This window comes from Ammodytes marinus, assembly GCF_949987685.1.
Source record: "Ammodytes marinus genome assembly, chromosome: 2".
Classification (NCBI taxonomy): Eukaryota; Metazoa; Chordata; class Actinopteri; order Uranoscopiformes; family Ammodytidae; genus Ammodytes; species Ammodytes marinus.
The window spans coordinates 18,669,816-18,697,459 of record NC_137231.1 but is presented as its reverse complement, the minus strand read 5'-3'; the positions used below and the strand labels follow the sequence as shown (position 1 = coordinate 18,697,459).

The 27,644-nt window shown below is 42.1% G+C and overlaps 1 protein-coding gene across 1 annotated transcript; it reads left to right on the top strand.

Moving 5' to 3' along the window:
- On the top strand, window positions 1–26,325 carry inpp5jb (inositol polyphosphate-5-phosphatase Jb). Its single transcript, XM_080037796.1, has 13 exons — window positions 1–360; window positions 12,616–13,130; window positions 14,706–14,813; window positions 15,049–15,157; window positions 19,204–19,320; window positions 22,959–23,134; window positions 23,306–23,417; window positions 24,538–24,647; window positions 24,865–25,072; window positions 25,280–25,417; window positions 25,548–25,631; window positions 25,712–25,816; window positions 25,943–26,325. The coding sequence occupies exons 2-13, from the start codon at window positions 12,628–12,630 to the stop codon at window positions 26,264–26,266; spliced, it is 2,094 nt and encodes a 697-aa protein (XP_079893922.1). The 5' UTR covers window positions 1–360; window positions 12,616–12,627; the 3' UTR covers window positions 26,267–26,325.
- Window positions 26,326–27,644: the final 1,319 nt, after the last annotated feature.

Here is a 27,644-nt window from a genome sequence, read left to right as displayed (position 1 = left end):
ACAAGGCACAGGACACAGGCGTGCACGTGCTGCTGCTGCTTGTGTCTTTAAACGGTTGTGTTTCTGAAATGTAACTTGCCTCGCGAAGCTTTCTCGAGCATCGCTCCAAACCCACCTGCTCCTCCAGTCATCACATCTCCCACTGTGGAAGGAAGGATTCAGGGCGCTGGGATGCCGATGGTCTCATCCGGGAGGCGACTGCAAAGGAAAGTTCAGTGTGTTTTGGGTTGACGTTTCTCAGAAGGGGGATTCTTGTACATTAACACCTTCCACCGAGGCTCCGGACCATCACGTTCTCTGCAGAAAAGGTTTACTCAAGAGCCAGCTGTTAGAGCCCCCAACACAGGAGAACCAGAACAGGTAAAGGTGATGATTAATAAGCTACCTGCGTTTTAGAATAGGTTAGGCCTATATAGGCTAATAATAATAATAATAATAATAATAATAATAATAATAATAATAATAATAATAATAATAACATTGTCTTGTTTATTTATCGGCAACAGTGGTAGTTTGGCAACAGCAAACACACTAATTAACAATACAACATGAATGCAAAATTGTTGTTTAGGTATAGCTCATTTGTTTTTTCCCAATGAAAAAAATCTGTGTCTTGGATGTCTCTACACAAGAAGGAGTATTTATTATGTCGTTATACAGCATCTGTTATTGTTTTAGTTGTTTTTAATGAAATTCCATGATAATTAAGGATAAACATATCACAATCACAGTTTTCTCACCCCTTTCAATGCTACAGAATCATAATCAGATTAGAAATGTGTACTGACTCTGATATCTTCCTCCCTCATCTCTGAAAAATGCCCACAAATTCAAGCTCACTCGGGCACCCGTGTGTCTGAGCTCATAGCTGATGGCAAAACACTGAATTAAAATGACCTTCATACTCTTTTTCAGCCTGAAAAAATTGTCCTTCAAATCGGAGTGTAATTAGCCAACGCCAGAATCTGTATCTGCTTCTGTCTTCTTTCAGTCGAGACATTAGTAATTTCACAATATGTTAATATTTACATCGACCACAGGCCAATAGTGTCCGTCCGCTGCCTTGAAAGTGTACATTGTAGAACCAGCGTTCGAGTGTTTACATAACAGGTTATCAAATAAAGCAGCCCTGCAGGATGCCGCTTCTTAGTTGGCAGGCATATTTGCGTTTTTATCTGTGGTCAGAGGCAGTCTCTCAGATAACTGACTGTTCAATTTGTAATTGTGACCTACTAAGAATGGGTCACATAAACCATATTCTTTAACCTTACATTGCAATGCATTTCTGTACTCAATAGTCCTACATTGCGGTTAGATTTTCTACTTCATCTTGTGATAATTCAATATAATTGGTACACAGAGGGAGAGTTTAGCTGCAAATTTAAACATTTGTAGCTACACTGGATTCCTAAACGATGCATTTTGAAGGTGGAGTCAGCGATTCTGGCAAATGCTTGTTGTCAAAATCACTTTGTCAATATTGTTATTATTCCTCTGACTCCACCTTTAATTGCCGTAATTGTGACTCACCTATCAGGGTTATTCAGTAGTTACGGCAACTATTATGCTGTGAAGCAGCTGTTGCAACTTTTCCTTCTGCACATTTCTTTCAATCTTACTTACAAACCAGTAGCTGAGCAGAAACATTTGGTCAATGCACCAATTTCTACAGTGCACATGCATTGGGCCCGTTTCACATGCCAATCCAGGCGTAATATACATTTTCATGGTATCTCATCTTTGTTGTCATTGGATTTGATTCCAGGTTCCTTCACAGACTGAATGGGAATGTTTGTCCCAACTAGGGGAGAGTGGCCTAAGTTGTGCCAGTGGGGAAGTCGTGCCACCCCTTGTTTCTAGAAAACCATAGAAGAAATTGGAAATGTGACCACATATCTAAGAGCCATCCATTTAGCTCATCCTGTAAAGAAGAGAGAAACATGGAATAAAATAAGCACATTTAAGCTTTTTTTTGCCTTTCAAAGTAAAATTTCCATGATCAAGGTTTTTTGATTATTGTGTCTGAACAATTATAGACACGTTTGAAAACATTTGACACATTTTAGTGCTTTAGTATGCTACACTTTGTGCCTATATAGTTAGCAAGATGTCAGCCCTAAACTGCTGCATCATGCTTATTATCCAAAATTCTGGGGTTGGGGTGATTTGTGCCAGAGGGCCTGGGGTGAGTTATAAGTAAGTAAAATGTATTTATAAAAGCACATTTATAACAGTTTGCACAGTCCAAAGTGCTGAACATAGTGCATTCAGTAGGTAAACAATTAAGGTAAAATAACAACCAAAATAAAAGACATAAAGCCCAGACATCCACATATAAACAAAGATAGTAGTGCAGAAGATGGTTAATGGGAAGGAAAAACCAGGGTGTACAAATGGGTTTTGAACCTTGATTTAAAGGCAGAAATGGAGGGGGAAATCGCATATGCCAGGTGGCAGTTGGTTCTACAAGGGCGGAGCAGCTAGTGCAAAGTAAATTTCTGAGAGTTGTGCCATTGGCATGGCTGTATACGCTGGTCACCAAAAGAAAGTGATCATCTACAGTAGCTCAGGAGAGACTGACATCTCCATTCCACTTAACGACACCACTGTTGAGAGTTCAGATGGCCAGAAAGATGATGGTGACTTTGTCATTGTGAGCTTTGCAGGTAAAACCATTAAATCTGCTAGGCCTTGTTTTGTCAGGTTTTCACAAAATGGCAGGCAAGAACCCAATAGCACGACAGACAACAGTTCAGGTGCAGCAACAAAGTTTTAATAATAAGCAGAAGTCAAACCAGGTAGTAGGATAGCACGGCAAACAAGTCCAGTAGGGGCAGGCAAAAGAGGAATCCAAGGTCCAAAGGGTGGGTCAAAACGCAAACAGGCAGGTAAGCAGGCAGAATCAGAATAGGCTGGAATGCTGGAGAGCTACGTGAACACGATAGACAATCTGGCAGAGAACTGAGGGAAATGGAGTGGTATGTACAGTATACTGAGGGGCTGATTAGCTGATGGGGAGCAGGTGAGTATGGGAAGGCCAGGTGAATGCAATTAACCGGTAGTGCAGAGCAGGGGGGAGTGGCCGGGTCTGAAATGACATGAGTTAGAATGGAACCCAGACATGTGAAAAAACTAAATTATGGCTGAAGTTGTGACAGAACCCCCCCCCCCCCTTCTAGGGACAGCTCCTGACGTCCCACCAGGCTGGTCAGGATGGTCCCTATGGAATGTTGTTATGAGGTCAGGATCCAAGATGTGACGAGTCGGCACCGACGAACGCTCCTCAGGGCCATAACCCTCCCAATCCACAAGGTATTGGAGGCCCCTTCCCCATCGTCGCGACTTGATGAGACGATGAACTGAGTAAGCCGGCCCCCCCCCCCATCAATGAGCTGGGGGGGCGGCGGGGGTCTGGAGGAGGGCTGGAGCTGGGACTCTTTAACGGGTTTGATCTTGGATACATGGAAGGTGGGATGGATCCTCATGGAGCGAGGAAGACGGAGACGGACTGCAGCAGGGTTGATGACTTTACTGATGGAGAACGGACCCACAAACCTAGGAGCCAACTTCCTAGACTCAACCCGGAGTGGTAGGTCCCGTGTAGACAGCCAAACCTTCTGACCCGGAGTGTAACCGGGTGCAGGGATCCTACGGCGGTTGGCATATCTCTGGTATCGATCGGACAAACGCAGGAGAGCAGCACGGGCCCGCAACCAGGTGCGCCGACAGCGCTGGATGAACACCTGGACGGACGGGACACTGGCTTCTCGCTCCTGCTCAGGGAACAATGGAGGTTGATATCCTCGAGAGCACTGGAAAGGGGAAAGCCCTGTTGCCAAGCTTTGAAGCGTATTGTGAGCATACTCCACCCATAGGAGCTGCTTGGACCAGGAGGATGGGTTCTGGGATGTGATGCAACGCAAGGCAGTCCGGTGACAAAGTCGATAGAGATGTGGGACCACGGACGACGAGGAATAGGCAGTGGCTGAAGAAGGCCGGCAGGGGCATGGCGAGCGATCTTGTGCTGAGAGCAAACACGGCAAGCAGCGATGAACTCCTTGGTGTCCTCTTCCATGGTGGCCCACCAGAGCTAGGGTGCGCCTAACCCTGGATGACAGGCAAGGCGAGAAGAATGTCCCCACTGGAGGACCTGAGATTCACAGGCACATACAGACGATTATCAGGGCAAGCACTGGGAGCCGGGTGGTCGGCCTGAGACTGTTTTACCTTGTCCACAATGTCCCAGGTAACTGCGCTGATGACCATCTTAGTGGGGAGGATGCTCTCAGGTTGTGTGGGAAAGTGTTCGGACTGGAACTGACGGGACAGGGCATCTGGTTTGACGTTCCTTGAACCTGGGCGATAAGACAGGGTAAAATCAAAACGATTAAAGAATAACGCCCACCTGGCCTGACGGGAGTTCAACCGTTTGGCTGCCAGATTGTACTGTCAGGGCTTCACAAAATGGCAGGCAAGAACCCAATAGCACGACAGACAACAGTTCAGGTGCAGCAACAAAGTTTTAATAATAAGCAGAAGTCAAACCAGGTAGTAGGATAGCACAGCAAACAAGTCCAGTAGGGGCAGGCAAAAGGGGAATCCAAGGTCCAAAGGGTGGGTCAAAACGCAGGCAGAATCAGCTGGAATGCTGGAGAGCTACGTGAACACGATAGACAATCTGGCAGAGAACTGAGGGAAATGGAGTGGTATGTATACTGAGGGGCTGATTAGCTGATGGGGAGCAGGTGAGTATGGGCAGGCCAGGTGAATGCAATTACCCGGTAGTGCAGAGCAGGGGAGAGTGGCCGGGTCTGAAATGACATGAGAGTTAGAATGGAAACCAGGAAAACAGACATGTGAAAAAACAAAATTATGGCTGAAGTTGTGACATGTTTAAGAAAATCGTCCTTCAATCGTGGTAAAATATTTACTTTATTTACTTTAAATTAGGGCTGTCAAATTAACACGTTAATTTCGATTAATTAATCACAGAAAAATTAACACGATTAAAAAAATTAACGCAGATTAATCGCACTTCTATATTGCCCTTTGACCCGGTGCAAAAGAGGTGAGACAATAGCGGAGCTGCACCTGTAGTTTGCGGACACGGCCCGCACGGGATTAAAGAGTGAAGAAAGAAGGCTCTATGGACGTTTTATGGGCTGCTCTGGGCAAATAAGCAAGAAGGTATAGGAATACGTCTTATGTTATTCTCCGCAGTGTCTGTGCATTGATTTAGTGGGTGCCTAATTAACAATGTAGGTTCAAAACAACTCTCAATCTTCCCGTGTCTCAATTTTGTTTGCTAGTTGCGATCGTCTACAGCAAACGGACACCCGCCCCCTCTCACTCTTCCTAGCATATGCCTGTCTTTTTTCCTCCTTTGTGTGTGTGTGTGTGGGGGGGGGAGGGGGGAATGCTATGCACACCTGTGTGGCAGTGCAGCGCTGTCTGTTGTGGGAGATAGACAGTCGTCATTTAGCCTGCTTGTTTTTTTTCCGGCGCTAGTAGTTCAGAGAGAGAGAGCCGAACGGGAGCCTATACAGTTGTTTATGAACAGGCATACAAGTGTCATATAAGTATGCGATTAATTTAGATTAATTAATCACAGAGCCTGTAATTAATTAGATTAATTTTTTTAATCGCTTGACAGCCCTACTTTAAATAAACCTTAAATAAGTGATTGTCTAATGGATTTGTCTTGCATTACAGTTTATGAGATATATATCAATGGCACAATTTACCCCATGGTATTCTCTCCAACGGCACAATTTACACCACACCGGGGGCAAGTTGTGCCACAAGACAACTTTTTTTCCGAAAGCTATATTTCTTCAACAGTTTATTCCAGATCCAAAGTTATTATTGCCAGGGATGCACAACACCCTGAAATATATGTACATATTTGAGTTGGAGACATAACTGTCAAGGCCTCACTTTAAAATCACTTTGAGTAAAAAGTGGCACAACTTAGGCCACTCTCCCCTACTTGACATTGTGCAATTAATGCATTTTGATTATTTAGTTAACCGGATGATGCTTTTTCATCACAACATTTTTCTATACGGGAAATCTGTTAAGCAAAATGAAGCCTATAAGTAAATGTTTCCATTTGCCTGATTTCTTTAATTGATCATTGACAGCATCTGAAACTACATCCAACAATATAATTTTGCACGGTAGACATTATTCTGTATGCTGTCAGGACATGTCTTCAGTGTTACACTGTAAGAACAGTCATGTTGACATCCTCCAGCCCTGGTTGTGACCTGATCAGGGAGATTAGGCCCCCTGGATACTCATTGGCACTAGGACCTGGAGGAGCCTTATGCAGCTGTGGAAGCAGCTGCCGGTGTCCTTTCTGTCTGGGTCATCATTAGTATCCCTGTCAGAGGGGCATATGGCCCTGGAGACCATGAACATGCCATTCTACTTGGCTGTAATTCCAACATCAAAGATGATAGATAGATATATAGATCCTTTAATAATCCTTTACAGGAAATTACAGTGTCACAAACAGCGTATGGACAGACATAACAAACACACATTCCCTCATAAACTAAATCAACATTGAACATACACACTACACAAAGCTGCATGCAACAGGCTGCCGTCTCACCGGCGCCATGACGCCCCAAACCCTTGCATCGCTGAAGAGGTGGGCAAAATATGGTCAACGTTATGGTCAAAATTAATGTGTCGGGGGCCCGCTCCGGTGGTGTAGTGGATAGAGCGTGTACCATAATGGCTCCGGCCTTCGTTGCAGTGGTCACGGGTTCGAGTCCAACCCGTGGACCTTTACTGCAGGTCATCCCAACTCTCTCTCTGTCTCCCCATTTCAACTCTGTACTGTCAAATAAAGCTTGAAAATGCCAAAAAATATATTTAAAAAAATAAATTACTATGTCAACATACTGTAAGGCAGAGCCGAGGATTTAAGATTTTTTTTAAATAATTCAATGTGAGGATAAAGATTACTTTCTTTTACATTAACCCTTGAATAAGAAAGAAACTGAATATGACTCCTGAGCCTGACCTTTTCACTGACTTGGTCATCAGAAAGTCTCTATGTTGTCAAATAATCCCATCAAAGGAGCCAAGAAGGTTGGCTACAGCCTGCTGTTTGGGTTACACTACATCCTTCCTGGCTCTCTCGGCCCTCATCCCCCTGAGGAGGTTACATGTAAACACCATGACACATCTATTATTATCAAATCATTCCACTCTCTCCCTGATGAAAGTGAGAGGAATAAGAAGTGGTTAGTCCATCGTAACTCTTGCCGGAAAGGCCAATATATGGTGGTACTTGTTCTGTTATGTTATGTTATGTTATGAGAAAGATTAACTGCACTCACTTAGATTTGGGCATGGAGAAAAAATCTGTAGTAAAGTGTTTCCCGTAAAGGTGGTGTCAGTGATTCTGGAGAATGCTTTTTGTCAAAATCACTTTCTGTCAAAATCAGTGAATATCTCTTCACGATCCGCGATCTGTCCGTACTGTGTGGACCCTGACATCAAATTCAGTGTTAAAGCTCCCATATTATACACTTTTCGGTACTATTATACACCATATTATATGGTCTTAGTGGTCCCTAATACGTTTTTCTTTAATTGTTTGCTGAAAAAAACGTTCAGATAATTTATTGTACTATGCTGATGTTCAGCTAAACTCACAATGGCCTATTTTTTAAAAAAGAGCTGCAGCTCCCCTAGTAAATATACAATCTTTGAGCTCCCCCCGCCCCCTGTCTGGAAGCGAAGCCAGATACGCCTCGCCCTCTGTCTGTCAGGGCCGTGGACCAATAAGAAATAGGGGTGTGGGCTGCACAGTGGAAGCTTCTGGCTTTCCAGTTTTTGAGGTCAGAAACGAGGAGAATTCTGACTGGAGTATATTGGGGGGGGGAGGGGTGGGGGTTTCAGAAAGGGGGAGAGTGAGAAAAGGAGAGATTGTTATTTTTTTTTATATTTTGGCAGTCTAGGCACACTGTGGACCCACGGATATGTTAGAACACATTTAAAAAGTGCATTTAGCATAATATGTGACCTTTAATACACAGCCTAGGCTCTGTAAACGGGCATGTTAATAACTGGTATCTAAACAAAGGGCCCACCGTAGCTAGCGACGTGCCAGTTTTCAGAGCCTAGGCTGTGTATTAACACTGGATTGTTCTTCAGCGCACTGGCAGTACGGACAGGTAGCGGATCCTGAGGAAGTATTTACTGATTTTGACTGCTGTATATTTTCCGGCCTTTACTCAGAAAAACGGCGTTGGTAGTGGGTTGATGAAAGAAGACGCAGTTTGAGGCAGATGAGGAGGTCTTCAGGAACAATTCTTTTATTTACAACAAAACTCACACTGCAGTCAAAATGAAGCCAATAAAAAGTTAAAGTGTTTGTAGCCAAAAACTAATAGAGGTACATGCATAAAACAAAAAGCTACGAAGAATTGCTAAAAACCTATCTCTTCCTGAATTGTGGTGGCCTTTATTCTGCAAATCTAAGTGAGTTGATTGGTCCTTAGGTCAGTAAGCTCCACCTCGCCTAATACCTAGGGGGCAAAACCCCTTTTTTTGGAAAAACAGACATGGAGCGTTGTAAAAGGTTGTTCACCAGAAATGATATCCAGGATCTTCCAGGATCCCAACCTGGGTGGACAACCTGGTCAACTAGCTGCTGGAAAGCTACAGGGGGCCGACATAGAGCAAATCAGAACCACTGTTTAAGTGAATGGGGGTGGGCTAATAGGGATTTTTTTTAAACTTATAGATATCATTATGAAACTTTGCAAGTTGATTACTGACATTAAAACAACAACTTTTTGTATTACAGTATTTTCCAAAAAGTTTGAATAAATATGAAAAATCATCAATATCTTACTAATGATGCGTAAATTTGCATATCTGCAAAGCCCCAAAATCTAGATGTTGGACAAAAGCAGGGTCAATTTGTTTTTAAATTTTTAAAACAAAACAAGTGTCCAACTGCCTGAAGCTTTTCCTAATCACAGTTCAAATTTGATCAATAACCCATGTAAAATGAATTTTTTACACTGTTTTTTCCAAGGGAATGTCTAGCCGTTTCCTAAAATACCAGCTGGAGACTCCAAAAGGACACTTTTGGTCCATAGCACATGAAATGTAACTGTGTAAAAAAATAATTTTCTATGGGTTATTGATCAAATTTGAACTGTGATTAGGAAAGGCTTCAGGCAGTTGGACACTTGTTTGGTCTTCAAAATTTAAAAACAAATTGACTTTGTTTTCTTCCAACATCTAGATTTTGGGGCTTTGCAGATATGCAAATGTATGCATCATTAGTAAGATATTGGTGATTTTTCATATTTATTTAAACATTTTGGAAAATACTGTAATACAAAAAGTTTTTGTATTAATGTCAGTAATCAACTGGCAAAGTTTCATAATGATATCTATAAGTTCAAAAAATTCCCCATTAGCCCATCCCCATTCACCCCCATTCACTTAAACAGTGGTTCTGATTTGCTATGTCGGCCTGCTGTAGCTTTCCAGCAGCTTGTTGACAAGGTTGTCCACCCAGGTTGTGATCGTGGAAGGTCCTAGATGTCATTTTTGGTGAACAACCTTTTACAACGCTCCATGTCCATAAAATCACTTTGCCCCCTGGGTATAACTCCTGATTGGTGGACCCTAACTAGCTCTGACCTACACTGTCCAGAGGACATCTGTGTTAATCAATCCCTGGAGGCGATATCTCGTGGGGCACTAAGAAGTCTGATTCAGTAACTTTAGGACAATCCCTTTAGCCAATACATTAGCTATTAGACCTTCACCTTTTCCCCGAGATATGTTTTCCCTCACCAGATAGTCACTCCTTTTGTGTGCAATTTGAATGATCTACAGATCTGCCTGCTTGCTTCATCAACTTAAGCAATCCACTCTGCACACACATATACCCACGAGAGCTGCTCCAGACTCCCCTTATAGTTAAGTATGTATGTAATTAAACAATCTCCTGATTATCAGTAATCTTAGAATGTGTCATAACGAAATACACTACATGACAAAAAGTAAATTTGACAACAAGCTCTCCATAATCGCTGACTCCACCTTTTAATATTTAAACGTGCACATCTGCATGTGCTGTTTCCGGCTGAATCAGTGTTGGTATATCACTACTTAGTTTGTCCTTTGTTGTGTAATCATCACCTACACACTGTACGTCCCTGTTCTCAGCTATTTTTGTGCCATATCAGTGGTTTGACCATGCTCTCATTCCCCCTCTCATTCTCTAGTTTTTTCCCTGCATGGACCCGCCCGTACACACTCATCAACATTAGCGCTGATTCTGATCTATGTCCAGTTGTTGTGACTCCGGCTGCTGGGACTGTGGCACATTGACGTCATTGATAGCGACTGTGAGGTGGTTGGCTGAGGGGAACAATACAGAGCATGTCGCCCAAAGGGGCACAAGTGTCAGCCGGAATAAGAGAGGAAAGGAATGAAAGGATTTTTAGGTCAGTAATGGTGTTATAGGCGCTCAGCTTGATGTGAAATGAAAAATATAGAATGGGATTGAAACTAAATTGGCGGCATGAGAAACTCCGTGGCCATGCAGCGGTGGATGGTAGGTAAGATGGAACAACAGAGTCTGGGAAGATGTGGTGGGAGAAAAGGATTAGAGAAATATGACGATAAGAGAGAGGGAAGAGGAGGAATTAAAGCTTGGGAATATATAGACGGTGCCAGAAGGAAGTGTGAAAGGATCAATTTGAGAGACACATTCTGCAAAGAGACACAGTGTCACTGAATGGGCTGTCTCTCGCTCAGCTCTCTCGCTTCCCTCGGCTCGTTTTGCAGCCACCCACTCCCACGTGTGCCCATTCGCCCTTCCACTCTCCTCCACCCATCCAACAACTGAATGCCATACATGGACCATAGGAATACATTATGCCTAACCACTCGCCAGCTTATTGGACTGAAAGAGCAGCATGTTGTGTTGAGAACAGAGGCAGCTCTCCTCTCTGCATGAAAGTGATGACCTCTATCTCTTCAAGGTCAAGTGAATATCATCTGCTTCCGTCCCAAAAGCAGATAACCCTCTCCCTATCTACTGACCAAGAGTATGGCCATACAGTACAGGGCGTCATTTCAACCATGCAGCCAATTTGATGTGTTATTAACCTGTGCACCTGATCCTCTTACCCTCCATAAAGATATGACTCTGAAATTTGTTTTGGATACGTCTCACAGAAATGTTTCACTTCTACCACTGCTGAACGATTGGATCTAGGTTGGTCTGCTACTGTGTTGTGCCCAAATCAGCTCTTTTAAGGCTCACACATGCCCACATGCACAACAGCATGTCTACTGTACGTGTTTTTTGTTTGTTTGTTTGTCTAAAGGATTTAACATCTAAAAAATACTTGCTCGCTTTTATTTTGGTGTCATCTTTGCAGATGAACAATTCATGGATTTTCCATCGACTGTATGATCATATTTTTCAACGGAAGTTGAATTTTTATAAATGGATATCAGCATTATAACTCAGTTGTTGATTCATTCTTTATCAAAACAGTTGCCTCTGATGTGAAATACTTCACGTATTTTGCTTTTAAAAGAGAATTACTCTTATGTTTTCATATCAATTGACAGCTGAGTTAAAGCAAAGCACAACATTTATGTCCATAATACGGTAACTGAATGAATGGCTTACATTGCTCCTTTATCTCCTTCCTCTGCTCTCATGTGTGGCTCTGATCTCTCTGCAGCTCCATCTATGTGTTGTTGTTTTTTCCGAGCTGTTGACTTTTGCTGTTCTGGACCGTTCAGCGGTTCCTCATGTTAGTGTGTGGCAGGTGCTCTGAGCTGATATAAACTGACTAACTGAGCATCTCCCTGGTTACTGGAGAACTGGCTGCCAGCTGAGGCACAAGAAGAAAGGATGATACACTCTCCAGGCTTATTTCTTCTCCAAATCTCTTATGTTTCTCTCCCCGCTCGCTTTAGCTGTTTTTAAATCTATTTTGTACTGCACATTCTGGAGTCTGTATTCTTAAATGTGTTTTCCTGTCAATGCGAGCAGCTGTATTCGTAATTTTTCAAGGCCTTGAGAAGGCAATGATGGGATCATGCATGACTCACACACTTGTCCTGCTGGGTCAGTAGGGTCCCATGACTCATCAGCCCAACTGCTTTGTCATTTGTGGAACATGCTGTTATATTATGCTGTCCAGTGTTATTCGTTGTAGAGATATTGGGGGCGGGACCTGATAAGCCTTTGGCTTCTTCCGTCTCCCTTCGGACAACACAAAGTATGATGTATGAATATTTGCAAGATAAATTTTGTATTGTGTGGAATTGTCCGAAAGAATAATAAATAAATATTCTCTCTCTACCTTTATAACCCCTTTTTTCCCTTATCATTATTTCATTATTGTATGGTCACAAAGAGTATGCGCTTTGGTTCCGATACTTGCGTGAATCCCTCCATATTATTCTGATGCTACACAAGAATGTTTTCTTCAGGGTTAGTTGTCTCAGATGTCCTGTATGATAATGAGTTAAATTCCTAAAATCCAAACACAATGTGCATATTGAAAATGTTAACATTTATTTTGTTGTGGTTTCTTGTCCCAGAAAACCTTCAAAATGGACCAAGTTAATCTGAGCCAAAGCCAGATGCAAGAACACAACCCAAATGAAGCAGTAACTCCAAATCCAGCTCCAGCATCAGATACAGCAGCTTCAGCCACAGATCCCCCTGCGGGCCAGCCTGCAGCTCATGGCAGGCCTCGACGGCCCCAGAGAACGGCCAGAGTGGAGGGCTCTGTAGATATCAGAGACGAACCCGTAGCTGAGCCCAAAGCTGCACCCACTCAGGAGGCTAACCAGGACGTGTGCACTGCTGATGGGATCGCGGCAAGTCGCCCCAAACCCTCTCGCACTGCAGCAGTCAAACCCTTAGGAGAGCGCACTGGGCCCAGCATGAAGGCTGGCCCTAAAGGCCCAGGCCACCACCCTGTAAGGGCTGCCTCAGTCCCCCATGCACCTGCCAGCAGGCCTTTGCCTCCACACCTGAACCCTCATGCGCAGAGAGCCCTCTCTGTCGCAGGAACAGCTGACACTCAGGCCCAGATTGTAGAAGACTTCAGGCAAGTTCCCTGATTTGTGTGAATGTATCTCAACATTCCTGTCTCAGCAGCACGTCTCCATATTGCTTTTCTTTCCCAGGCGGCTGAGGCTCAAGGAAAGCCAGGCACACATGGCATTTATTTATATACCTAAGACAATAAACACGACAAGACTGCATGAATATAGCAAACATGTTGTCGAACTGTGTTGTTTGCGTGGATCATACTGTTGTTATTTTGAACATTAATCTCTTCTACTTATTTTTTACGAACTCAACAAGCAAATCAGCTAATAAAAACAAATAAAGTCTCTTAATAATATAAATTTCTCATGTTTTGTCAGGATTCATAATATTATAAATTTTTACATAAATGGCCCGTAAAAGTTTTTTCCCACCAAATGTTCTTTCTTATCAGTGGGTGTGTCTCTAACCGCTCCCTGACCTACTTTTGAGTAGTGAATCATTACTGTGAACTGGATTACTGGATGTAATTGTTTGCTGAATCAGTTGGGTAAAATGCAAAAGAAAAAATAGGCTTAAGTCCTAAAAGAATTGTTTTGCATGATGTGGCTGGGGGAAGGGTCTGTTGTAAGTGGAGTTTTAATGATAACACCGCCAGTGCAATGAGCACACTGCTTTTTATAGAACATTTAGGGATTTCTATGGGGGCCGAACCTAAAGTGCTTTGGAACAACTGTGCCTTCGTCCTATATCCCTTGCCACTACCTTAATAGGGCCAGTTAACAGAGAAGAGCTGCATATTCATTCACACGTATAACTCTGGAAATGTTTGACTAGTTTCCCTGACAGCTTGCAAACATTTGTAACCCCCTGGACAGGATACCATTCTATCCAAGAGTGGACATCCTGCATTTATACAGATAAACACAGCCTCAAGTTCACATTTGTATGGGTGATTTATTTTTTTCAAACAACTTACATGTCTTCACACTGGTCCATAGTTGGTGTAGCTTTCAGAGCCAATGGATTCCAGGACTTATTGTTTTAATGGGGTATTGCTAGCTACTATGCTTCCAGGCTGCCCTATTATATAAAATCACGTATAACCACATAATGAATAACATACAAAGTGTGAAAACAATTAATTGTACAACCTTTGGCTTGGACCAATACTGTCTGGTAAGTGCCCTAATTTATGATGCTGATTTAATAAAACGGAAACTGTAGCTGCTAGAAAAGAAGACATAAAAATGTCCGGATCTACCCTTTACATAAAGCACACAGCAGAAGACATTCACGTATGTTATGCCCATCCTGACGCAGACTAAAAACTAGGGGGCCACCAGGGTAAAGTCTGGGTAAAGTCAAGGTCGAATAACCTGGACATTTGTGTTCACAAATACAAGTCATCCCTGTAAACTCTAGATCATTTCTGAGTCATAGTTCATGTGTGAAAGGGCTTTAAAAATTGAGAGAAAGGACAGTCTTATCAGCGTAATAAGGATAAATATGATACTATGGGATCCATTAATACAAAGGTTTCACTAAGACTAGGTTATGACACTGAGGTATGAAGGAGAAGAGTGTTTCAAATGATATTACAACCATTATGACTATCACCTTTTTCCAACAGGGTGCACATCATCACTTGGAACGTGGGTTCGGCCCAGCCACCTGATGACATCACTGCCTTGCTGGGCTTGAACGTGGGGGATGGAAATACAGACATGTACATTATCGGGTGAGTCATTTGTGGTGCAGCAGTCATCCGGTTTTGTCCACAGAAGAGTGTCCATTTAGGTTCCCATGGCCCACATCGACACTGCAGACCCCTAATGAGTCAGACTTCGAAATGATGTCTCTTTCCTTGTGGCTACGATTTCCCTCAAATTATTAAACCACTGTTACATCATCAAGACTCCTATAATCAGCTCAACTGATATATTGTGTGTTGTTGTGTGTCATATTTCTTCAAGGCTGCAGGAAGTGAACTCCATGATTAACAAAAGGCTGAAAGATGTCCTCTTCACAGACCAGTGGAGCGAGGTCTGCATGGAGAGACTCAGCCCCTTTGGTTATGTGCTGGTCAGTAATGGCATTTATTATCAACACACATGCACACTCTCCCAGTGATATGCTAAACAGCTTCGATTCATACCGTATGGCATTACTTGATCGCTGATGAGATCTCTGCTCTGTGCTGCTGTTCTAGCGCATCTTGTTCCCCGAGCAATGGATGGGCTGATGATGCCTAACAGGCGTGTAATGTCAGCGTATCTGCCATCTTCCCCTGTCTGTCGAGATGATAATGCAAAGTCAAGCTCCTATCGACTCTCTGTCTCCCCCTGTGTGACTCGATGCCTGCCTACTTGCCCCTTTTCTCAACCATACCAAAAGTGCAAAGGTAGTAGGCCTATACTAAGGGTGTATTCACACATGGAAAGTCCGTTAGTTCACTTGCTTTGGTCCAGACCAAATAGAATTTGGATTTTTTTTTTGTTGGTGTGGTCCACTTTCATATTGCCCCTTTTGCAAGTGAACCAGCATTACGAAGCAAAACCACACGTGATCTGAGGTCATTCATTCATTGGACAGACATTCTGGGGTGGAGAGAAGCAGGAAGAACGAAGTAAAAACTGCGAATTTATCATTGATATAATATGGGGTTAAAAATAATAAAAATGCCTACATCTAGCCTATATATAAAGAAGAAAAACATTAAATTATTGTTGTTTTATATGGTTATAATATGTAGCCCCATGACAATGCCACGTTATGTGGCTTCTAGCCTACGATGTGAAAGATCATGTTTACTGTATTTTTGCAGCTGGACGCGCGGCTCGCGTGAAGAATAGGCTCAAGCTGAAACACAGCTGATTAAGCTGTGTATCAGCTGGGTGTCAGTTCGGCGCAGTTCAGCACCAAACTGACACGGGGACTGTATTGACGGTACCGTTGGGAAGAACAATAAAAACACACACTTCATGCAAAGCGCAGCGTGAACCTGTTGGCACTGTAGGCTACGGGAGACGCTCCTCTCCATCTGATCGCTGAACATATCAGCATGTGTACGCCGCACGCGTCATTATCAAATGTAATATTTTAGCTGGGGGCTCCCGGTCAAACCACAACTAATCTTCCTAACAATGGCAACACTTTCCCATAATGTGAAGCTGATGGCGATTTATTTATAAAGAAAAGAAAGAAAAGGTGCAGTGCTTCCTGTAATTGGGTCGGATCGAGTCCGGCCAAATTCACACCACAAACGAACTGCAGCAGAGTGCGTTTTGAAGCGCATCGAGACTACCTCTTCAGCTGGGTCTCGGAGCGTTTGTTTGGTCCGCCCCCGAGTGCGATTGCTGTATTCACACCTGTCTGAAAGATGCGCACCGAAGGTGGAAGTGCACCTGAGTTCGTTTCAACCGAACTAAACACAGCATGTGTGAATACACCCTAAGACATGCAATAGGTTTCATGTAATGCACATTTTGAATAGGATGTAGCAAATGCTTCCTAATACTTACTGTATATCAAATAAGATATCAAACATATTTAAGTAAAATAACCACGGGTAAGGTGATACATTAATAAAGAAGTCATCATATATGTATAATTTTCCCAGGGGGGCGCTCGGGGTGTAGTGGTTGGAGCGTGTACCATATTGAGGCTCAGTCCTCGATGCAGTTCAAATCCAGCCCTGGTCGTTCTATGCATACATCCCCCTCTCTTCCCATTTCAACTCTATCTCTGTTACTGTCTTATAAAGGTGAAAAATACAACAACAACAAATATCTTGAAAAATAAATGTTTAATTTTCTATGCGTTCTGTATTTAGCTGCGCATACCGTGGCTGTGGTTGGTATTCGACTGGCTGCATGTGAAACGATGCTTGACTCTGTTGGCATGGTGAGCCAGAGAATGTGAATCAGCCGTCAAGCTGAGAGAGCTCTACCAGAATGCTGTTTTATTTTTGGATCACGTTGTTGTCACTGTTGATGGGTCCCTGACAATGAGACTGATGCTGTCCTCTAGCTATCTCACGGCCCCCTTTGTTGGTTTAAGTCTTGTTTAAATCCTCTCGATGTGACCTTTTTGTGAACCTACTGTGTGTGTTAATGCTGTGACCAGGTTAAAGGTAGAGCCAGCAATTCTGGAAAATGCTTGTTGTCAAAATAACTTTTTGTTGCTTGCTAGATTTTGACAAAAAGTGATTTTGACAACAAACTTTCTCTAAAATCGCTGACTCCACCTTTAAGGGAATGTGTGAGTTGGAGTTTGTCTTGAGTAGTAAGGAAATACATGTTGGTGTCAATTAGAATCTGTCTAGTCGTGACTTGGTGGACAGATACAAAGTAACAAGACACGCCATCGTTCTTTCCACTCACCAAGACTCATTGTCAGGTTCAGTCTGTAACTGCCGCGAGCACATGGACGCTTTCTCTAATCAGCCCTTCGCTGCAGAAACACAGGGCCAATAAGACATCTTTTCCAGCTATTCACTGCACCGTTGCTGATTGTCACCATTATTTCTGTTTAAGTCAGCTACGATTTAGATGCATGTGTTAGCAGAAACTGTTTTTCTTTTTATTCTATCTCTCATTGCAACATGGCACTCTATTGAATGTGTTGCAGCAAGACATTTTGTATGCAGTGGGTTTTATTGTCTGGACCTTATCTCAAAATATGTCAACAGAGCATTTGATTTACTATACTGTGACACAGCTAAAAATGCATTTAAAAAAAACATAATAGTTTTGTAACATGTATTATTAATTTTGGGGTTAGCATGCGAACATGGGAATAACCTTTGAAATTCATAATTCAATTTAATTATTTATTCACAGAATGACAATAAATCAATGTAGCTTCATCTCTTTGTAAAATCAACAAGCAATTAATGTCTAATGTAAATACTGTGTAATAAACAGTGGGAGAGGATGTTTCTGTGGTCGTTAGTATTAGGGACTGGAATGAGTGGGCCGTTATTTTGACCAAATTCCCAGGCTTCCCTGTTAAAATCACACTACTTACTCACAGCTAATGTATTCAGTCATGTGTGTGCTTCACAAGGTCAAACATAGACCACTGCACACATCAACTCTCTCCTTCCCTCTCTCACTCAGACACACTTGTCTTTGAGCTTAACCGTCCTTTTTTATTCTAAACCAAAATGTAGCATGACAGCCTTCAGGAGCGCTTCTGATTTTCAATGGTGTTGATAAGAAACGCATCTCAACCACAGTGCGTGCAGGCAAAGGTAGATTTTCTCAGACTTTACACACAGACAGGCACCCACACATACACACTGACTGTCATTGTCTGTATACACTCACACACACCACTCTACGGTTCAGTAGAAACCATTATGCAACAAAGTTATTCAAATAGCCATTTCGTATAGCAAAAAGGTCTTATGTCACATGGAGATGTGTGCCTCCATTACTGCCCACAGGGCATTTCATGCGGAGTGTGATCATGCTTGGGCCTGCAGTTGGGGGTTGGGATGTGTGGACCACTGGAAAAGCGAGAGAGAGGGATGAACATAAATATCTGGTGAGGGGTTTGACGTAGCATGCAAATACCTCTTGACAAATGCACGTGTCAAGGCCCTGCCCCTTTTGTACACTACAGAAATGTGTGTATTTTTTATACCAGTGGCCAACAAACTTCAAAATCTGCATATCATAATGTAGCATAACAAGAAGCAAGGAAAGGTCTGACTACCAAGTGCCTGCAGTGTGTACATCACGTTTCCTCTACATAGTGGTTTATTGCCACAATGAGGGTAGACCACAAGCTATGGCCTGCTTAATGTGCAGTGCTTCGTGTAAAGCAGCGGGAAGGCTGGGCCAACAGGCTCTTCTAGGCGAAATAGAAATGTAAGTGGGTAGAAAGAGGATGGAGAGGGAGAGAGAGACAAAGAGGGGAAAAGAAAGTGTAGCAGCAGAAATGGACATACAGCACAGTGGGGCTCGGCTCAGAGAATTTGTTTATTCAAATGTTAGTACAAGTTACTGTTACTCTGAAGTTTATAGATGGTTTCTATAAATTATGCAAAGCACCTGCTGATAACTGTCAATGCACCTTTTCATTTAATCCTTTATGTGTCTCCTCATCTGTCCTTCCCTCAGGTGACCTCACAGAGGATGCAGGGTTGTTTACTGCTGGTCTTTGCCAAGTACTTCCATCTGCCCTACCTCCGCGGAGTCCAGACTGAAACCACCCGCACGGGCCTGGGGGGTTACTGGGTGAGACTGCTACTGACACCATTGTGTGATCACCACTGAGTCATTGAAACCCTACACAAGCTGAGCTGTACATGTAGGAGCGAGCAAATTTTGCATCGCTGTCACTGATACCCTGATAAAGATCCAGACATGGGGGGCTCGAGTCACATGACTTGACTCGAGTCAGATTCGAGTCGCAAATTTGAGGACTTGAGACTTGATTGACTAACACTGATAAAAGACTCGACTTGACTTTGACTTGGTCTTCATGACTTGAGACTTGACTTAGACTTGAGACAGATGACTCGAAATGACTTGAATTTTTAAAAGTTAGATTTCGTTAGAAATTATGTTTTATTCTGAAACATGATCGGGTGATTTTACAGTGCAATGCACGCAGCGCGCTGCACGGACAAACAGCGTCATCAGGTCAACACAGGAGCAGCAGTCATGGAGGCGGCTAGACCAAGAATAATTCACGTGAGCCTCCCACACGCTTATAACCCAATCACAGTAAATATGTAGCGCCTTCTTCCCTTCCCTTTTCACGTTGTAACGGCCCCGGGAAGTCTTGTAAAAGAGAACTAAAGTAACGAGCGTTTCCTGCAGCGCTGCTGCCTTGATAACGCACGCTTCCTTATCGAGCGCCCTACATCCACGGACTGTAGGCTTTATAAAAGCATCTCTGTGAGACTAAACAGCGGTTATGATGTAGCCTAGGCCCATTTGATGCAGTTCGACCTTCCACGTTCACCGGCTCCTTCCGACAGCTGCAGCCGCCGCCCCCGCACCGACAGCACAGCAAACTGCCCGTAATGACAATTCGCCCCCCAGTATGAAAAATATATTAATCGGGATAAATCAAAATGTGATCCTGCCATAAAATAAAAGGTGATATGATATTTTTGCCATAGCGCAGATCATTGCCCTGTTTTATTTTAAATGCATTATGGGCATTAAGTGTCTGTTTTGTGTAAGTATAAGCCTGTTACTATTTGCCTTTCTTGTTTTCCATGTTAAAAGTAAGCTACTTGGAAATTGAAAGTAGCCTAAATGTGGTTGAAAGAAAAGGAAAAGTGCGGTGTTGATCATATGTGATAGATAAGGGGTCGCTATTGGATGCAGACATTATGAGATTCGGACCTTCGCTGTAAGAAAATGTTGTCAACTGGACCCATTTCAATTTTAGTTGAAGACCCCTCGGTCAGACCAAGAATAATTCAATTGTAGTTCAAGGCAAGGCAAGGCAAGTTTATTTATATAGCACAATTCAGACACAAGGCCACTCAAAGTGCTTTACAGGGGCAAGATTAGAATACATAAAACACATTATAAAACATTTAAAAGCGAATAAAAGAAGCAAATAAAATGAAAATTGCAGGTTAAAATGGAAACAAAAAAGTCTTCAGACTCGATTTAAAAGAACTGAGAGTTGCAGCAGACCTCAAGTTCTCTGGGAGTTTGTTCCAGATTTTTGGTGCATAATAACTAAAAGCTGCTTCTCCTTGTTTAGTCCTAACTCTAGGGACAGTAAGTAGACCTGTCCCAGATGACCTAAGGGCTCTGGACGGTTCATAACGTATCAGCATATCAGTAATGTATTTTGGCCCTAAACCATTTAGTGCTTTATAAACCAACATCAGTATTTTGAAATCAATTCTTTGAGTGACTGGAAGCCAGTGTAAAGACCTCAGAACTGGGGTAATGTGATCTACTTTTTTGGTCCTAGTGAGGACTCGAGCAGCAGCGTTCTGAATTAGCTGAATCTGTCTGATAGATTTTTTTGGAAGGCCTGCAAGGACACTGTTACAGTAGTCAAGTCTACTAAAGATAAATGCATGGACAAGTTTTTCTAAATCTTGCTGAGACATAAGCCCTTTAATTCTTGATATGTTTTTTAGGTGGTAGTAGGCTGATTTATTAATTGATTTTATGTGTTTCTTGAAATTCAAGTCGGAGTCTACAACAACACCAAGATTTCTGGCTTGGGGTGTGGTTTCTAACATAACGTATGTAAGCTGTGCGCTGACTTTTAATTGTTCATCTTTGGCACCAAAGACAATTACTTCAGTTTTATCGTTGTTTAATTGAAGGAAATTTTGGCACATCCAATCATTGATTTGTTCAATGCACTTACCCAGTGCCTGTATCGGACTGTAGTCTCCTGGTGATATGGTTATGTAAATTTGTGTGTCGTCTGCATAATTATGGTAGCATAATTTGTTCTTATTCATAATCTGAGCTAGTGGGAGCATGTAGATGTTAAATAGAAGAGGGCCAAGAATGGAACTTTGGGGGACCCCGCATTCAATATTTGTCCGCTCAGATGTGAAATTGCCTATTGACACATAGTAGTCTCTATCCTTTAAGTAGGATTCAAACCAGCTTAGTACAGTTCCAGAAAGTCCAACCCAGTTTGCTAGTCGATCTAGTAATATGCTGTGGTCAACTGTGTCAAAAGCGGCACTGAGATCCAGTAAAACTAAGACAGAACTTTTGCCACTGTCTGTGTTTAAATGGATGTCATTGAGGACCTTAACCAGAGCAGTCTCAGTGCTGTGGTGTTGTCGAAATCCTGACTGGAAGACATCAAAGCAGTTATTCATTGCTAAGTAGTTATTTAGCTGTTGATAAACAGCTTTTTCAATGATTTTACTTAAAAATGGTAGGTTAGATATGGGCCTATAATTTTTCATGAGTGATGTATCTAGATTGTTCTTTTTTAGGAGTGGCTTGATGACTGCTGTTTTCAGGGCCTGTGGGAATACACCTGTCTGAAGGGACATGTTGACAATTTGTAGAACATCTGAGGCCATACAGCTAAAAACAGGATTATGTTGTCGATGACGGTATGAAGAAGAGAACTGTGGAATGCAGGTCTTTTAAATGTAGAAACTGGGTTAGATAATAAGATTTTTGTATGACTTGACTTGTGACTTGCTTGACCTGAGCAATGACTTGACTTGTGACTTGCTTGATTCTCACCACAGTGACTTGGACTTGCTTGAGACTTGAAAGTTATATGACTTGAGACTTGCTTGTGACTTGCACATTAGTGACTTACCCCCACCTCTGTAAAGATCTGACGGACACTCATTTTCCACTACAGTTCCAACACACCTCTACTGTCTGCTTTGTGAACTGTGTAGGTTGTTTGCTTTACCCCAGAACTGGTGAGGGTGTTCTGGGTTTTGTCTCTACCAGGCATATGATGGTAATCTGATGCAAATGACATTAAACACCCTTATACACTAACAACCATCTTATCAAGACGTGAGACATATAACTGTTCCATCCAGTTATATGAGATTAAAAGATAGATGTTAGTATCTGAAAGCTAGCTTCAGCTTTTTACTGAAACATTTATTTTGTTTTTCTGGGTCGGAGCATTTCAGAGAACAGCGTGAAGAAATACGCAGACTCATCCTGTCCCCCTACTGTGCACCTCAATGTTAGCATTAAGAATTGATGATCACTTAATGAGTAAACAGTTTCTCTGTGGCACAGACACACTTCCAACACTCTATACAGTAAAAAAATAAAAATTCACTTTTCCAACGCTGACAAGATTAATTGACTTCATTCATTTAATTTTGCTTCAGTGTCAGTAAGCCTCTCTGAATATTGTTTAACTTCCACTCTGCTTGTCGGTGTTGCAGGGGAATAAAGGTGGTGTGAGCGCCCGCATGTCGGTGTTTGGCCACACCGTCTGCTTCCTCAACTGCCACCTGCCGGCTCACATGGAGAACTCAGATCAGCGCATGGAGGACTTTGAGAGCATCCTGCAGCAGCAGCAGTTTGAGAATCCGGCTGCCGGCGGGGTTCTTGACCACGAGTAAATATGGACACATGGACAGTATTACATGTCTGTCTACTAAGCAGTAAAGAAAATGATAATGAACTCTTATTGTGACAAACAACCCCAGACTTTTTATCCATGTTGTAGCAAAAGTCATTGCAACAATACTTGCACTTTTTTGAATTTATGTAATGACTTTTTTTACAGTGTGGTGTTCTGGTTCGGGGATCTCAATTTTCGCATCAATGACCTGGATATGCAAGTGGTAAAATCATCCATCGACAACAACAAGTTTTCAATGTTGTTGGAAAAGGATCAGGTAAAAATAAAGGCTTTTTAATAACAATACAGAGATAAAAGACATTGAAAGTGAATTTAATTCCTCTTTGGTCTTTTCCCCTAGATCTGCTGTTGTTGTTTTATTTTATTTTGTACATGATTAAATGTCTTCTTTCTTGATAGTTGAGCTTTGCACTGTGTAGGTAACTGCCACTAGAGGGCAATAGAGAAACACTGTTTTTTATAATAGATAGATTGAGAATTTTCTTTTAGGCCTCATATTGATTTTATTAGAAATCAAGTAAATTTCAAGCTTAGAACATTATATAGGTCAATAAATTGTTTCACACTTAAAGTAAGAAAATATATTGTTCAACAGTTATTATTTCCCATTATTGATTACGGTGATGTTATTGATCAGAATACCGCAGATACACATCTACAGCCTTTAAATGTAGCTTTTAATAATATTTGTAGATTTGTTCTGAGGTGTCCTTATCAAACACATCGTTGTTTTATGTATGATCGACTCAAGTGGCTTCCCCCTGACTTGAGGAGACATTTTCATTGGTTGCTTTTTGTCTTTAAATGCATTAATTTTGATTATCCTGTTTATCTCAAGCAGCATCTAGTTCCATTTACTTCATCATATTCACTCAGACACATTCAACAACCTTTTTTTGTTGTCCCTAGAATTTTTAAAGAAGTTGGGAGACGAGCATTTAAGTTTAAAGCACCTTCGAACTGGAATAATTTGCCTTTTTCACTTAGATCAATCACTTCTTTACAACGCTTCAAGATTTCTTTGCTTATTTATCTTAAATCACCTTGCTCTTGTTTTTGAATGCGCATATTTATTTGTTTTTGTTATTGTTTATTTAATTATTTTCATTGTTGCTATTTTTGGAGAATTGTGAGAGCCTGTGTATGTACTGTGTGTGTTTGTTTTGAATAGTTAGTTTTTTGTATTGTATTTGTATTGTATGTTTTTTTTCTTTTTTTTGAGGACCCCCTCGAAAACGAGATGATACATCTCAAGGGGCTTATCCTTAAATACATTTTTTGAAATGAAATTAAATGAAAAAAATAAGAGCTGCCAGTAAGTGCCAAACCTAAATCATCAGTGAGTGAGTGATGCCTACTAATTCTCATTGTTACAGCTCAATATGGCTAAAGGAAGTGAGACAGTGTTGGAGGGTTTCCAAGAGGGTCCACTGAAATTCCCTCCCACGTACAAGTTTGACGTTGGAACAAATACATACGACACAAGGTTGGTGTTGCCAGAGGCTGCTGTTATATATTCTAGACCACTGACCAGACACTACAGAGGCTAACTCAGTACTACTTGTGCTCTCCTCTCTGAAAAGTCCTCACTATCTGGGTGAGCCTTGAAAATGCATATTTTTTTCTCTCCATGTACCGGTATTGATTTTAAACAAGATGTTATTTTTTTTCTCTTGCTCAATCTCTTTATGTCCCCCATCCAGTGGTAAGAAGCGTAAACCAGCTTGGACCGACCGAATCCTGTGGCGCCTGAGGGCCAACGCAGCTACTGGCAATAGTGTCAGCGCAGGGAGGCATAGTCCCATTACAGGGCTGACCAGTGGGACCAAAGTGACACAGCACTACTACAGGAGTCAAATGGAATACACTGTCAGTGACCACAAACCAGTGTCCTCCATATTTACCCTGCAGGTGACAAACATTGTTAAAATTACTTAAATACTGGGGAGATCTGCGCTTCAGTCAAATACAGTTAAAACTTACAGTATTACAATTGGTGCCAACTTTTTACATTTAACAGTTGAAACAATTTTCATTCGGTATTATCATTTGAGTTTCTCTTAGAAACCTTTTGTATTATTGCTCTGTGAAAATGCTTAAAGTGAATATTCTTCGTAGTTCCCGTACAAGGTGGATATTCCCCTGGTCACACTCATAGTGGAGGATGAGTGGAATAGTATCGCTGATGCCATAGTAAAATTCAAACTGGTGCCCAACTTTGCGCGCAGCTCCTGGGACTGGATCGGACTGTACAAGGTATGAAGCCTCAACTCTATTGGCCAGATAACATGTAACGTTTGAGGAATTAATGTCAGATATGCGTCAGGAGTACCATGACAAAATCATGATCAAGTAGTTACTGTGTGTGATGTTGCTGCCCCCCTAGGTGGGTTTCAAACACCATAAGGACTATGTTGGATATGTGTGGGCCAAGCAAGAGGAAGCTGATTTTCAGCGACAAGAACTCCAGGTAATCTGGATGCATGCTGAATTCTCTTCTGAGATAATTTTCTTTCACATTTAATAAATGTCTGACTACCTGTTTTCCAGGTAACCTTTACTGAGGAGGAACTGCCCAAATGCTCAGGAGACTTTCTCTTGGGTTACTATAGCAACAACATGAACACCATTGTGGGTGTAACAGAGCCATTTCAGGTAATCATAACTATGGCACTGCTTTCTCAAGGTTAAAACAATCCAAACGCATTCTCTCTTGGAGGGGAAATTCTCCATATACTACCTCTTCCATCCCTCTCTTATCCTCTTTTTCTCTATCTTTAGATCCAGCTTCCCACTTCAGGTCTTGACAACAGTTCTTCAGACAGCTCTGACTCCAGCTCAGAAGATGACGGCACTGTGAAGACGAGCTCAGGCAGCCCCAGTCCACACAAGAGCAAGCACCGCAGCCATCGCAGAGGCAGCCACCACCGATCCGGCAGCCCCGCGTCGATCAATAGGAAAGAGCCCGAAGATGTCACTGATGGTGCTCCATCCAGCACAACCACAACTGAGAGTGAGTCCAAAGAGCGTCCAGCAGAGGGCAGCAGCAGCCAGGTGTCTGCTGCGGAGGAGAAGGAGAAAGACACAGGGGATTCAGGGGTGTGATGCAGAAATCTGAGTCCTGCTGCTGTCACAGGTCACATAGCCAACTGTGTGTCTTTTCATTCAATACATCTCCACACTGTATGTTTTCTGTAATGAAAATATACAATTTCTGATGCCATCCTTTTCAGGAAGAGCCATCTGGTTTGTCCAGTAGGCTTACTTTGCCTTGAGTTGTTCTGTTAAGCTGTACACATCTTATATTTATATATTTTTTTGTTTGTGTCCGTTAGGTGTGGACAGTACAGGGGAGCTGACACCTTGCATTAGGAAATACTCAAGGATTTATGGTCATGTAAAGTAAAAGAGTAGTAAATTAACGTAATCATTTTAAAGAAACCATCTTCCATGTATTCCACTTTGGTTTTGAAACTCTGCTAGGATGTGCAGTCATGTCAGCAAGTGAGAGTATGACATACTTTACCAACCAATCACTTTTCTTTAGTTGTGGAACATGCATGTATTATGAAACTAATCTGCTCAGACCAAGAGGACCATAGAGACGTAGAGAAAAATGCATTATATGTCAAAACATCCTATAAAGACATCACCATCTATTTCAACAATCACTCACATAATTTGTTCCTGCAAATCTGCACATGGATTTAGCAATGCAATTTGACTTGGTGGTTATGTTTTATGGTGCTGTTCCGATCTGTTTTGGAAATTCAGGATGCATTACACTGCAACACGATACATAACTCACATGGAGCATGTCAAATCCACCAATGAGAATAAAGTCCCTCCAGGTTGCATAAAGGGCAGAACTAAAGCAGGTAGAGATTGGGGTTCAGGGGGCTCCGGTCAAAAGTCATGGCAGCAGAGCAGCACACGTCAGTGAATGTGAGCATGAGGGCCTTTAAATAGACCGCCAAATCAGTGCAGTGGGATGTGATGGGTGTGGGAGGCTAGTTGACAGCTGACACCGCATAGCGGTCTTGCCAGAGCTAGTTCATTATTGGCCATTAATTCTACTTAGCCAAGTACAGAGGTAACAACCACAGCGAAATCAGACCAATGTGCAGCATATTGCTTTGACATACCTTTATGTGACTAAATTGGCCTTATATATCTTTCCACAGCAGCAAAGTTACTTTTTTCAAATAATTTACCCAGAGAACAAAAATTACATTACATTCGTTTTTTCCATGTAGCGATTAGTTTACATGATGTTTTCAACTCGTACACAAGTAAAACGCTGACTGATAAAAGAATGCTTTGCATTATACTGTAAGTAGTAAAATACAAAGCCTACATGTTCCACTGTTGTGAAATATCATAATGACAATGTGATTTTTCAAACAAGTGAAATGGTCCTATCTAATAATTATAATTTCTTTGTATGATTTGACTTTTTCTTTCTCCTTCATTTCAGCACTGC